The sequence below is a fragment of the Jaculus jaculus genome, chromosome 4, assembly GCF_020740685.1.
Source record: "Jaculus jaculus isolate mJacJac1 chromosome 4, mJacJac1.mat.Y.cur, whole genome shotgun sequence".
Classification (NCBI taxonomy): Eukaryota; Metazoa; Chordata; class Mammalia; order Rodentia; family Dipodidae; genus Jaculus; species Jaculus jaculus.
The window spans coordinates 74,689,525-74,702,928 of NC_059105.1; the positions used below are offsets into that span (position 1 = coordinate 74,689,525).

The 13,404-nt window shown below is 38.2% G+C and overlaps 1 protein-coding gene across 5 annotated transcripts in view; it reads left to right on the plus strand.

Moving 5' to 3' along the window:
* The window catches only part of Cobll1 (cordon-bleu WH2 repeat protein like 1), a 176,333-nt gene that overhangs the window by 127,353 nt on the left and 35,576 nt on the right, over positions 1-13,404 (plus strand). For all 5 annotated transcript variants that reach the window (XM_045147262.1, XM_045147258.1, XM_045147259.1 and 2 more), the window contains 2 exons: positions 4,564-4,661; positions 4,764-4,976. In XM_045147262.1, coding sequence (XP_045003197.1) covers positions 4,564-4,661; positions 4,764-4,976 — 311 coding nt within the window. The remainder of the gene's footprint in view (positions 1-4,563; positions 4,662-4,763; positions 4,977-13,404) is intronic.

A 13,404-nucleotide genomic window follows, 5' to 3' on the forward strand; every position in this document is an offset into this window, starting at 1 on the left:
CTTGTAGTCACTGTCCAGTAAGAGCCCAAGTTTCTGTAAAGAGTGCTGAGTTACCACTCATGTGCAGCAGGGATTTTAAAAGAATTGTGGTAACAGGTACTAGGAAACAGGAAGGGGCATAAAGGAAACATCTGGCAAATAGTAATTGATCTTATCTTTAGGCTTTTAGCCAGGCCTGACCAGTATCTTCCATCTGCAATGGAAAGATCTCAAATTGTCCTAAACATTTATACATTGTCTTTAAATATATATATACATATACATACAAGACTTTCTGCTACTGTTTAGTTGATTGTGAGCATTTTGTAATAACAGAAAATATTTATGTTAAAATGAAGTTTTAAAGATTCTGAATTTGTTTAATACTATATATAAAAATCTTTTACATGAAAATTTTGAAAAATTCTTAATAGTGTTTACTTTGTGTGGTAGGGTTATGTGCAACTTTTCACATTTATTTCTATTACAAGATTTTTTAATAAGCATTTGCTACTTTTATGAAAAATACTTTATTAAAAATTATCCATTAATAGAATATATATATTTTTTTCCCTCCATTAAAAAGCACCCCTAGGGGCTGGAGAGATGGCTTAGCAGTTAAGTGCTAGCCTGTGAAACCTAAGGATTTTGGTTTGAGGCTCAATTCCCCAGGACCCACGTAATCCAGATGTACAAGGTGGCACATGCATCTGGAGTTTGTTTGCAGTGGCTGGAGCCATGGAGTGTCCATTCTCTCTCTATCTGCCCTTTTCTCTCTGTGTGTCTGTCTGTCACTCTCAAATAAATAAATAAAAAATTTAAAAAGGTTCTCAGGTTAGTCTAATAATTACTACCTAATTTAAAAACCAAGCCATAATAAACTACACAGCACACAATACTGGGCTCTTAGGTACTGTTTTCTAAGAGCACATCGACTAAGCCCACATAAGATTGACTGTCAGTGGCTATCAAAAGTTAGTCCAATCAAAGAAATTGAAAATTCTTTGAATCTTAAAATATATACTCTCTAGAGATCAAAAAATAGGCACTTGATTCCCACATAGCATTTGACAAATGTGTACAGGAAATAACTTTGTCTGGGTTCAATTTCTATAATAATAATTATGAAATTGGAAAAAAAAAATGTAGTCTGTTTTTTCCTTCCAGAAACAGTAATCTGTAGTTTGCACTTGGCTTTTTCTATCTGTGCCTTGCTCAAAATAAATAACCTTAAGCAATTGCTATCATCTTTTTGGCCTCGTTTTTAAGAGGTTGACTGCATTGATTTCTAATATCCTTTCTAGTCACAGTAGCCTGTGGATTTTGGGTGGTGGGGGAGAATTCAGTGCTTTGAGCAGAACCATAGGAGACTGGAGATGTAAAGTGGAGAGAGCTCCTTTTACAGTGTCAGCACCTAGCAGAGCAGCCCAAATGCCGTAAATGTCCTCTCCTCCTGATGGTTTTTGGCATCATCAGAAAGTATCAAGCTTGGCATGCGATTACCTTTCTGAGAGGAACAGAAAACCAATGTTTGGGTTGTTTTTTTTCTTTGTAAGTACCAGTTTGCACTGGTCTGACACCACACCCTCAGGCATCCCTCTACATCCACATGGTTCTAAGTGAAAGCATGCTCGCTAGCGTGGAGGGTGTGCAGGTGCCTGGGAAGCACCACTGACAGTGTCCTGGTCATGGGTATTGTACTGCATGGACACTCGAACTTGCCACCTGATGTACTAACTACATTTAATTCTACACTTAACTAATAAGGAAGTCTATCTTAAAATGGTAGAATTAAAAAAAGAAAAATCTCAGGCTTTACTAAAGAGCCTTTACGTGTGGACCAGTTTTAATTTCACCACTTAATACTCATGTGTCTTTTTGCAAGTCATTTTTTGAAGGTGAAATTGGATACTACCATGACTCCTGTTTCTTTATGGTTGAAAAAGTAATTCAGAATGAAGCCTTTGATTCTTCCTTCATAGTGGTTTTCAGAGAAATGTAGTAAGTGAAAGAATGTGAAAAAATCTTCAAGTGCCGTCTGTCCACACATTGCCCAGCCTTAGTTGGCCAGCCTCAGTCAGCTCTTTCTGCAGAATGAACATCCTGTATCTAATATTTGACTCACCAGTTTTGTCTTAATTTGTGACTTAATTTTATTTAATATATTATTGTGGTATGTTGCATTCATACATACTTTGGTGTTGGCTCTTTTTGTCTTCCTGTACTTGTCCCTACATTGTCATTATTTACTTTATATAAAAGCATTTGAGAGTACATTCACTGCTAGCTCCTGTTTTAGCTATGTCTCTCAAATTTTGACTCACAGTGCTTTGTTTCAAGAACCATTGAGATTCTACTGTGATTTGCCATAACATTTTCATGTTTATTTGTGGGAGAAATCATTTCACACTTACCCCTTGTCTGTTTTGTCAGTTTATACTTCACTTGTTGAAGAAGCTGGGCCATCTGTCTTCCAGTTTGTCTCATTTGGAATCCGCTAATTCAGCCTGTGATAGCATTTAACAGGCTCATTGTCTCCTCTGTTTCCTGTCAATTGACCATAAAATCTAGAGCCTTGATCATGTTTCGGTGAGATAATTTTGGTGAGCATACTTTACAGAGGCTGATGTTACTTGCTATACTTTTACTCCTTTTGAGGCCAGACTCAGAAGATTATTTGAGCCTAGGACTTTGATGCCGCCTCGGCTCCCCAGAGAGACCCCTCTCAAGGAAAACTAAGAAAAATAAATACCCATCATGAGTAATGTTTTGTACATCTGTTTACAGACATTAATAACATTGCTAACCACCAGTGTTTGTTGTTGGCATCTTAATTAGGAGCTGAATGAATGATAGCCCCTCATTACTAGTTAGTTCTACAAAAGCAGTCCTTTTCCTATAGCCTGCCTAGCTAGAGTTTAGCCAGTAAAGAGAGGCAGGGTCAATGTGTGGCTCTTTTCTTTCCTTTTAAAGCTTTAAAGTAATGGACAAGGGATAGATAGATGGCTCAATGGTTAGGGTCCTTGTGTGTGAAGCCTAAGGACCTTGGTTCTATTCTCTCGGTCCCACATAAGCTAGTGGGACATGTGTCTGGAGTTTGTTTGCAATAGCTAGAGACCCTGGTATGCCTATTCTCACTCTCTCTGCCTCAAAGAAAACTTAAAAACAAACAAACAAACAATGGGTGGGTTATCTAATGGGACACACAGGTGGATGTTGGGGGTGTGGTGTGGTGTTTAAGTATTATTATTGAGTTCATAGACTTGAACATACGTGATAGATTTGTTTGTGGCATTCTCCTTATGATGTCAAAACTCCTGGTTTTTGCCAGGAGAAACCATCTCAGCATGGTTCCTAAGCCTTGACAAGCTCCCAGTTGACTGACAGCTTTCATTCCTTCTTGCTCATTTGTCAGATCTTTCTAGACCAACAGAAAACCCAGCAGTTGCAGTTCCTTTTGGTGGGAAATGAACATATTGGACCATAGTGACTTAGTGCTGAGTTGATCATTGTAGACCTTTTCACTTGACATTACAAAATAGTTTTTTGAAAAAGTTAAAGGAGCATCATTATGAATATAACCTTTAGACTTGACAGTTGCCTTTGGATGCCTGAGTACCTTAATGAAATCTCTCGGCATTTACAAATAACTCTATGAATACCCTTCTGTATACTTTAGATCATCTCGGAACTGCTTACTACACCTACTACATTGGAAATGGTTTTTATACTGGGCACTAGTGACAAGAAAGATTCTTTACCTGTTCAGTACATGTTTTTCCAAATATTTAATATTTTTGAGGCAAGCCTAACAGACTGCCTTTTTGTTATTTAATTTTTATTTATTTGACCAAGAAAAAGGGGGGAGGGAGGGAGAGAGAAAGAGAATATGAATGGGCATGCCAGAGCCTCCAGCCACTGCAATTGAACTCCAGACACATGTACCCCCTTGTGCATCTGGCAAATATGGGTCCTGGAGAATTGAACCTGGGTCCTCTGGCTTTGCAGACAAATGCCTTAACCACTAAGCCATCCCTCCAGCACCAGACTGCCTTCTTTTTTAATACAAGAGAGAAAGAGAGAGAGAGAATATATTGGCATGCCATGGCTCCAATTATTTTTGGTAGGAGTTTTATTGTATCCCTTGATATAGAAGCTGCAGATACAAAGATGGCAGCTGTAATGTGCTGACTCATGCTTGCAGAATAAAGTGCATCATGGTTGTTTAGCTCCCATGCAAAATTATAACCAAAATACACAAACAAGTAGGCTGTGAGGGAGAAACTTGGTGGGTCAGTTAATTTGATGTACCTATTCTCTTTTGGCAACTAGATAGTGCTGGAGAAGTTGCACTTAGCACTGGCTGTGATGATTGGCCCTCGCTTGGTGCCTTACTGAGTCTGAAAGCTTCCGTTTCCTCATGAGACGTGGGAGCAGTACTTGCTCATTGCTGAGAGAGATGCGGAAGGTACATGGTTCAGAGCAGACAGTGATTAGTAATACTCGTTACCAGTTAAGCTTTGAAAGGGGAGATAAGAACTAAGTATACACGCACACAAGTGAGAGGATTTTCATCTCTTTCAGAGTCCTGCCAAATGTCCCCAAATCTTGACATTATGAAGGAGAAAGAAAATAAAGGTTTTTTTAGCTTTTTTCAACGCAGTAAGAAAAAAAGGGAACAAGTAAGTATTTTCTGCTGTAGCATTTTTAACAATTAATAAATTTTATTATGTGATTTTTATCTTGCAATCATCGATGGGTACTGCCTTTTCATTCTTCATTAGACTGCCAGCGCTCCTGCAACCCCTCTAATTAACAAGCACCGCCCCCCATCTTTTACGAGGTCCAACACCATTTCCAAACCCTATGTGTCCAACACGCTGCCCTCAGATGTGCCCAAGAAGCGGCGAGCCCCGCTGCCACCCATGCCCGCGCCCAACCCTGAGAAACCGCCATCCAGCCTGCGCAAATCTTCCAGCATGGACGACTCGTATAAGGTACATTGGCTTGCCTCCTGTTAGTTATTGTTAGGCAATCAGTGAATAACTAGCCACTGATCTCGTCAGGTGGATACTGAAAAGATAGATTATAGGAGCTTCTTCCAGCTAATTAAGAATAAATGCCATTTTTATGCTTTGTTGTTTTTGTTGTTGTTGAGATAGGGTCTCGCTGTCACCCAGACTGACCTAGAATTTACTATGTATTCTCAGGCTGGCCTTGAACTCAGTGATCCTCTACTTCTGTTCCCTGAGTGCTGGGATTGAAGGCCTGTGTCACCACACCCAGCTTCAATGCCATTTTTAAGTGGCATTCATTTTCGAGCACACACATGCTCTGTAAACCTAGTCTTGGGTGATTAAAGCCCATTCCTAGATTCAGATTATTGTCACATGTGTTAAAAGTGGATATGAAAAAAGTGACTAGCAACAGAGGCCTTTGTGTTAAATTCTTGGGTTTCTAACTGTTGGTACCTGGTATTATATCTGAGACTCTCCAGAGGAGGTCCTGACATCTAGCTGACATATTGATGTTGTTTGGATGCTTCTTATGAGTGTTGTAATAGAATATAGAGCAGTCATATTTATATTCTCTTGTATGCAAAGAAGGGGTCTAGGTTTACCCTTTGATCAGTTTTCTAGATTACTTTAACCAAATTTTCTGAGCATGCATTTTTATGGAGATCCATTCATTTTAAAAAATCTGTCCATTCTTGCATCATTCATGTGTTGGAATATAACTGAGTTTTTTAAGTAAATGTGTATGAACATGGGACCATATATTTTGTTACTTGTAATCAGCCAAAGTGATTATATGAAACTGAGGGAAAATTTGAGATATTTGAGTCACTGAGTGGTTTTCTTGTATTCATTAAAGGGTTTTATTTCCCCTTGGAGACTTAGCAAATTAAGTGCTCAAGTAAATGAACTCTCCACAAGCCTCCACTATGCATTGGTGTGCTTTCTTAACTTAAACAAAACAAAATTGACCATAGTTCTGTGTAGCTGGGAAACTACAGTATGCATGCCATGTGTTATAATCCTAAGCTAATCATACCCCACTTTAGAAAGCAGCAGTTCAGATAGAAATGGATTTTTAAAATGATTAACCTTAGTCATTACTTAGAAAGTCATCTGTTAAACTGTCTTCTTAAGTCTATTAAGATAACTTGTCTAATTTAATGTTTGTGGTATAAAACTCATAAATCACCGAGGTAATTATTTTTTTTCCAATGATATAATGCTTTCCTGACAAAATCTTCTGGATACCTCCTCTGTAGGTAGGTGAAGCTTCACAGGAAAGGTTACTCTTGAGTTCAGTTCTAAAATCTGTGTGGCAGTGCATCAGTCTTGGAAAGAACTTGTTTGAGGATTCCAGAATGTGAAACTATAGCAAAAGGAGACTGAAACTAAGCAAGAATAGGGAGGCCCAAGTCTCATCCCAAAGGCTTCACTGTGTGTTTGTTAGCCCCTGTAAACTTCCTCACAGGAAAAAATAGCACTTTTAGTATTGTTTTACATTTCAGTTTACCATAAAACTACCTTTTAAAGAATGTAAAGTATTATGCTATTAGCTGCCACAATATGTTTTCTATACATAAAACTAATGGGAGCTTGTGCTCACACATCTGTATTCTGCTTGTCTTTACTAAACCTATTCCACTAAATTTCATTTGGATGCCCAAGCCATCTAAGTTGTCTTTCTCCTAGGTGCCTTTTAAATCTGGGCTATGCCCCAGTGGCCTCACTGAAAGCTCTTGCTTCTGATTCTCACCCTGGGCTCTGTGACCAGTGGATGCCCTTGTGTTAAGTAATTTTTCTTGTATATTGCCTTTGGCAAATCATACATCTTTATGCAATTTTCTAATTATTGTTTTCTTTGATCTGGACATCTGGCTGGTTCTTTGATGTGTTGTTCAGCAGAAGCCAGAAATATTTGTTTTTCTCTAGAGAATCTGAAGATTTTTCTATTACCAAAACTCTATTGATAAAGCTGGGCTGTATTTGTCTGTGTGTGCATGCACACACATGAAGTCATTCCTTCCTAGGCTTTATTCCCTTAAACTGTTGGCCAGATTTGGACTGCATTTTCCTTTCTTCCTTGGTCATGGTACTCTTCTTACACCTTACCACCTTTCTAATTTTGAGTTTTGTATTTTTTTATTTTTCATGAGTTAGGGTCTCAGTCTAGCCTAAGCAGACCTGAAATTCACTGTGTAGTTCCAGAGTGGGCTCAAACTCACAGCAGTCCTCCTACCTGTGCTTTCTGAGTGCTGAGGTCCCATGATTCCACTTCCTTTATCCATTTTCTACATTCTGTAGTCTTAAGCGAAGGCATATATTTTTGTTGTTGTTAAATTCATGGGTATACTGCAAGTAAAATTAAGAGAATCATGGCCCCCTGAGAGTTATATCCAGGTCCTAAGCCTGACTGCTTATAAATAGGACCTTATTTAGAAATGGATCTGCAGATATAATTTTGGAGGTGAAATCAGCTTGGTTTTAAAACCAATGGTTGTAATCCTTATAAATGAGGAGGCTCTCTGGCATGGAGACGGGGGGAGGGGAGAAGGGTCATATGAAGGCCAAGGTTGGACTTGGTGTTCTTCTTTGTACTCAAGAACTCCAGGAGCACCAGAAACATGAGCCAGCAAGGCCTTTTGAGAGAGTGTGAGCACTTTGATTTCAGACTTCTGACCTTCAGAACCATGGAAGAACACGTTTAAAAATATTTTATTTCTTTGTATACAAGCAGAAAGATAGGGAGAGAGAGACAGAGACAGATGACAATGGGTGGCCCAGGGCCTCTTGCTTCTGCAAACCAACTCTAGATGCATGAACCATTTTATGCCCCTGGCTTTACATAGGTACTAGGGATTTGAACATTAGCCATCATCAGGCTTTCCAAGTAAGCACCTTTAAGTGTTGAGCCATCTCTCCAGGCCCAAGAAGAGTAACGTTTTGTTTTAAGCCACTCAGCCATGATGCTTTGTTATATCTTCACTAGGAAGTGAAGCATCAATTTTGTAATTCCAACCCCAGTATTCTTCCCATTGCGTTTGAACTCATGGATCCCTACTGCCATCAGGATAGGAAAGTCAGCAATCTCGTAGCTAATGTGCCTCTCCTTTCTTTCCTCCCATACTCAAAAACTCAAGTCAGTTTTTGAACTTGTTTTATATTTTCACATCTAAGTGAGGAGCAGTCCTTCATTTTTTTCCATCATAATGTCTTTTATCCTCTTTGCTGAAGTCAGTTCTAGAAAAATCCAGAGCCAAGAGTCAGAGTAACAGTGCTTGACTTTCTTCAAGGTGCTGCGTATGTGGCTAGCTGCCACATTTATATTTCTTAATGACCATTCCCAGTTCATCAACTGGGGTCAGCTAGGATTTGCTAAGTCTCTTTCTTTGTTTGTTTGCTTTTAGGTAGGGTTTCGCTCTAGCTGAGGCTGACCGTGAATTTACTATTTTTTTTTAAGCTTTAATTCTTGGTCAATTGCAAGCACATTGTTGCTCTTGTGCAATCTTTCCACCCATCCATTCTTCCCATTCTATTGATTCCCATTCACTTACCTGCTCTATAAAGAGTTTTCTAAGCTGGGCGTGGTGGCGCACGCCTTTAATCCCAGCACTCGGGAGGCAGAGGTAGGAGGATCGCCCGTGAGTTCAAGGCCACGCTGAGACTACAGAGTTAATTCCAGCTCAGCCTGGACCAGAGTAAGACCCTACCTTGAAAAACCAAAAAAAAAAAAAAAAAGAGTTTTCTAAAGGTTCCACCATAGAAGAATCTCTACTTTCTCTGGACTTATCTCTTTCTTGACCTTTTTAACAGTTTAATTTGTGTGTGTATAAGCACCATATTCATGTCCTGTGTAATTCTGAAGATGAAAGGAACACAGTGAAAATTATCCTTCCCTGTCCTGCTCCAACCAAATTCTTCAGCATGGAGGCAACCTACTAACAGATTCTTGTATATCCCTCCAGGATAACCAGGCAAATCCAAGCCAGTACTAGCAGGAGGCCATGTGCTTCAAGTGCAAGGCAATACCTCAGCTTTTGATACTGAATGAGTGCTTTGGAAATCCTTATTAGCACACAACAGACTACCACTTCTTAAACGTTCCATAACATTATGCAATATTATATAATATTGAAATGATGAATATAATATGACTTCCTTGCCTGATACTCTTAAATATTAGGGTTAAATTATTGTTTAAAGCTTATAACATTGTTTGATTTTCTTTTTTTTTCATACCCAGTCACAGTGACAGAACTCTCCAAAAAAATCCATAACACAGTAGTTGGTCAAGAGAATTGATATGTGAACACTAACTAGAACTTTCACATAGCCACAAATAGCATATAAAGCAAGAATGTCTGTCACACTTATATCACGAAGTTTCAATATCTCATTTGTATATTTGGTGAATTTTTAGAAACTGGATAACTACTACTGGCCTGTTTCCCTGATGAACTTAGATGCAAAGACCCTGTACATTTACTTTTGTAGTAATTGGGCCATGTGATTCATAGCAGTGCTTTTCTAAAACATTTACAGGAAAACTAGAATTTTGACCATATTGAAAACTTAAGGATAGCATCCTAACATACAACAGATATAAGTATAATTAACCTTTAAACTGATATTGTTTACATGAGATATTTATGAAATTCAGGAAAATATATTTATGAATGAATTTTACTCCTTTTTTTAAACTTTAAAACCAGGAATTGTCATTATAAATTTCTGTATCTGTTTTAACAATTTAGCTTTGAAGTTGAAATTTTAACAAATCATTGTGCTTGGTCATTGAAAGTAATAGTCTTTTGGGAAAAACAGACTGAAGGAAAAAAAGTGCAAGAATTCTGTTCTGTGTTCACATGGGTATGCATTTATACTTTTTTTCTTGTCTGTGATGCAAATTAAACCACACGGGGGCGCAGTATAACAGAACTACAACATAGTAACTTTTCCATTCTTTCACCTCAAAATTCCTTATAAAAAATCAGAAACAAGATACTGCAAATAGTTACATTATATTCGAAAATGCTTATTTGTTTGAATAACGTTATGGAAAACAGAGCTAGAAAAATGAATACCAGATATGCCTAAAAAAATGATTTATTATTACCAATTTTGTTCATTTTGAGCATTTAACTTCATTTGCCTGAGTCCAGGCTTATACATGAGTAAATTTATCTGCATTTTAGAAAAAATTGTTGACCACATCTCTGCTGGATTTTGGCTATCCAAATGTAGTAATTTGGCTAATTCTTCTAGCACATTTCTCAATATTGGCAAATTGTGATACTTGGGTAGTGATTTTGGAGCTCATACTGAAATTATTCAGATAATTGGCTATTGACTTTTGAGCTGATTTTGACAGCTGATTGTGTAGTTTCCAAAGAAGATTTCTTATGGATCCAAGCTAGTAAAATAACTTATCCTAACCTTTCTTGGAATGTTTCTGCATCTTACATTTTTTTCCATCTAAATAATAGATTTTACTGAAGATGGTTTTCAGTCAGTGCTGTAGTATCTGTCCATGTGCCTAACTTTTTCTTTCACCTGATTTTAGAATTCATGTTATTTCCACTTTATAGGCCAATATAATATCCTCTATGAAAATGTCTATTTCAAACAGAACATATTTCAGTTGGGAATTTTCTAGCAGTTTTCCAGGAACTTGTAGAGCATTTTGTGAAATAAGCTTCTTCCCAGTGAAGTGTGGACTTTGAAATGCCATTCGTGCACCAGATCTGCAGTCGTCCACCATGCAGTCATCTCTACAAACACTGTCACACGCATCCCTATGCAAAAGGAATAGAGTTGCATACAATTAGATTGACACTTGTGAAATAAGAAATCAGGAAATTAATGACATTGAATTACATTAAAAGTGTTAAATTTTGGGATCAAAATGAAGCTCAGGCATCTAGTTTTTGTGCCTCTTCTTTTTACACGTGGCAAGGGGATGTCCTAGTTTTGGGGAGGTTGGCTCATAAACTTAATGTTTGAAGTCAAGTCCAAAGAGCAGAGAGGACTCTGTGGGAAATCTTGACCCCCACCATCCACAGATGCTCTGGAGAATTTTGCTCTGGCATGTTCGGTGTGGCTTTGCTGATGATAATCTCGTATGTACAGCAGTGTGCTACTTTTCCCCCTGACTCCTGTATGGCATTTGGCTGTCTTCCTTTGAATACCAGATTGTGGCTGGAAACACAGTAAGGGATATTTCAATTAGAAATTTCATTCGGTCTCCTTTTGCATTCTCTGACAGGCAAACATTCAAAGATTGAGAAACTGCAACTTTTTGCCATCTAGTATTATGCAAGTGAAATTTAATACTCAGAGTATTAGTTTTTTAATGAGTGACCAAAGTTTTTAGGAATGATTCACATTCTTTTTGTACCCAATTTTATCTTTTTCCTACATACTGTGGTTTATAAGTAGATGACATATTCTCATATATTTATGAGGCAAGAAGTAAATATCTATTCTTAGTTAACTCAGTGAGATTTTATTTTACACGGAACAAATAAGATTTTTTGTAATAGATTTTATATTTGTAGTTTTTAAGGAATATTTCTCTTTTTCTTTTTAATCCAGGTAATCACATAGCATTTTGTTTCTCCACTCTCGTCCTCTGTTTATTATATTGAAAGTGGACCACCATGCTACAATCGTGTAAGAACAGTGGTTGCCATGGCAATTGCAGCTTGATATATGGAATACAGCTGTCTGAATGTCCAAAAATATAAGAAGTTCCATTCCGTTGAGAAATATACCAGTAAAGTATGGTGTTTAGTCCTCTGAAAATATAACACTTTTTTTTTGAGGTGGGTTCTTACTCTAGCTAATTTACTATGTAGTCCCAGGCTGGCCTTGTACTTACATCAGTCCTTCAACCTCTGCCCCCTGAGTGCTGGTGTTAAAGGTGTACACAACCACACCTGACACACATTTTTTATTTAATTTTTTTTAATTTTACAACCTCCATACGTACATACATACCAAGATTATAGTCCCTTGTAACCATCCTCCTTTGTTGCCCCTCTTCTAACCCCACTCCCCTGAAACCCTTCTTTCCAACTAGTTCTTGGCTTATTTTATTTTATTTTATTTTATTTTATTTTATTTTATTTTATTTTATTTTATTTGTTTTTTGAGGTAGGGTCTCACACTGGTCCAGGCTGACCTGGAATTAACTCTGTCATCTCAGGGTGACCTTGAACTCATGGCAATCCTCCTACCTCTGCTTCCCAAGTGCTGGGATTAAAGGCGTGCGCCACCACGCCCGGCTCCTTGGCTTATTTTAGTAGAATGTGTATTTTACCATTCTAATTCACTTCAGGGTCATAGTCACTCAAGCAAAAGCAGAGATAAATATTGTACATTTACTAATACTATGCAAGGCGAAATTCTAAGAATGTTAGTCAGTCTTCACAAGTCTTCTGTGTCAGTACTTTTTAGGTTTATGACAGATTTACTTCCAAACCAAAGTAAAAGATTAAGCTCTTTATGAAGTTTTAAACTTCAAGGAATATTATTACTCATAAAACAGTAGGTCATTCGTGGAAAGAATATGCTCCTCTTCCTTGTCTTTCAGTAAGCACAAGCTGTACTTCTCTCAGATTGCCCAGGGAGTTCACAGCAGCTCTGTAGCTCAGCAGACTTGGGAGGCTTCCTCTACCAGGAGGTTTACCTGGCCTCTCCCCCTGTGGTGCAGGGCTGGGTGTGCCATGCTGCACAACGAGGCTTGTTTTAGCCTGGGAGGCAGCGTGCAACTGTGAAGGCCAGGACAGAGGACGAAGCCTTTTTCCTGGATCCATAGCTATGGGCCCTTGAGGAGGGTGTGTGTACTGAGCTGTTTCTGCTTCTTTGGCTCCTTTCTGGGGTGAATGGAACTGCCTCCAGGTTATTCATTTCTTTCTTCCTTCTGACATAGGTTCTAAACTCCATTAGTCTGTTTCTGTGTTCTCCTAAGCTGTCTGCAGAAGCAGGGAACCATGGTGCATCCTGTCTTTTTGTCTAAAATGGCCGGCTGAGCTCAGCCCTCATTTTGGGCTTAAACAATGTTGAAAAATAAGGGATTGCTGCTTGATATGTGTGTGTGTGTGTATGTATGTATATGTATATATATATATACACACATATGTGTGTGTGTATATATATATATATATATATATATATATATATATATATATATATATATACACACATATGTCCACACATGTATGTATGTATATCTATATCTAGCCCAGGCTGATCTAGAATCCACTGTAGTCTCAGGGTGGCCTCAAACTCACAGCAATCCTCTTACCTCTGCCTCCCAAGTGCTGGGATTAAAGGCGTGCACCACCACCACGCCCAGATTGCTTGTGCGCATGTGCAACATAGTGCATGTGTCATCTTGTGCATCTAG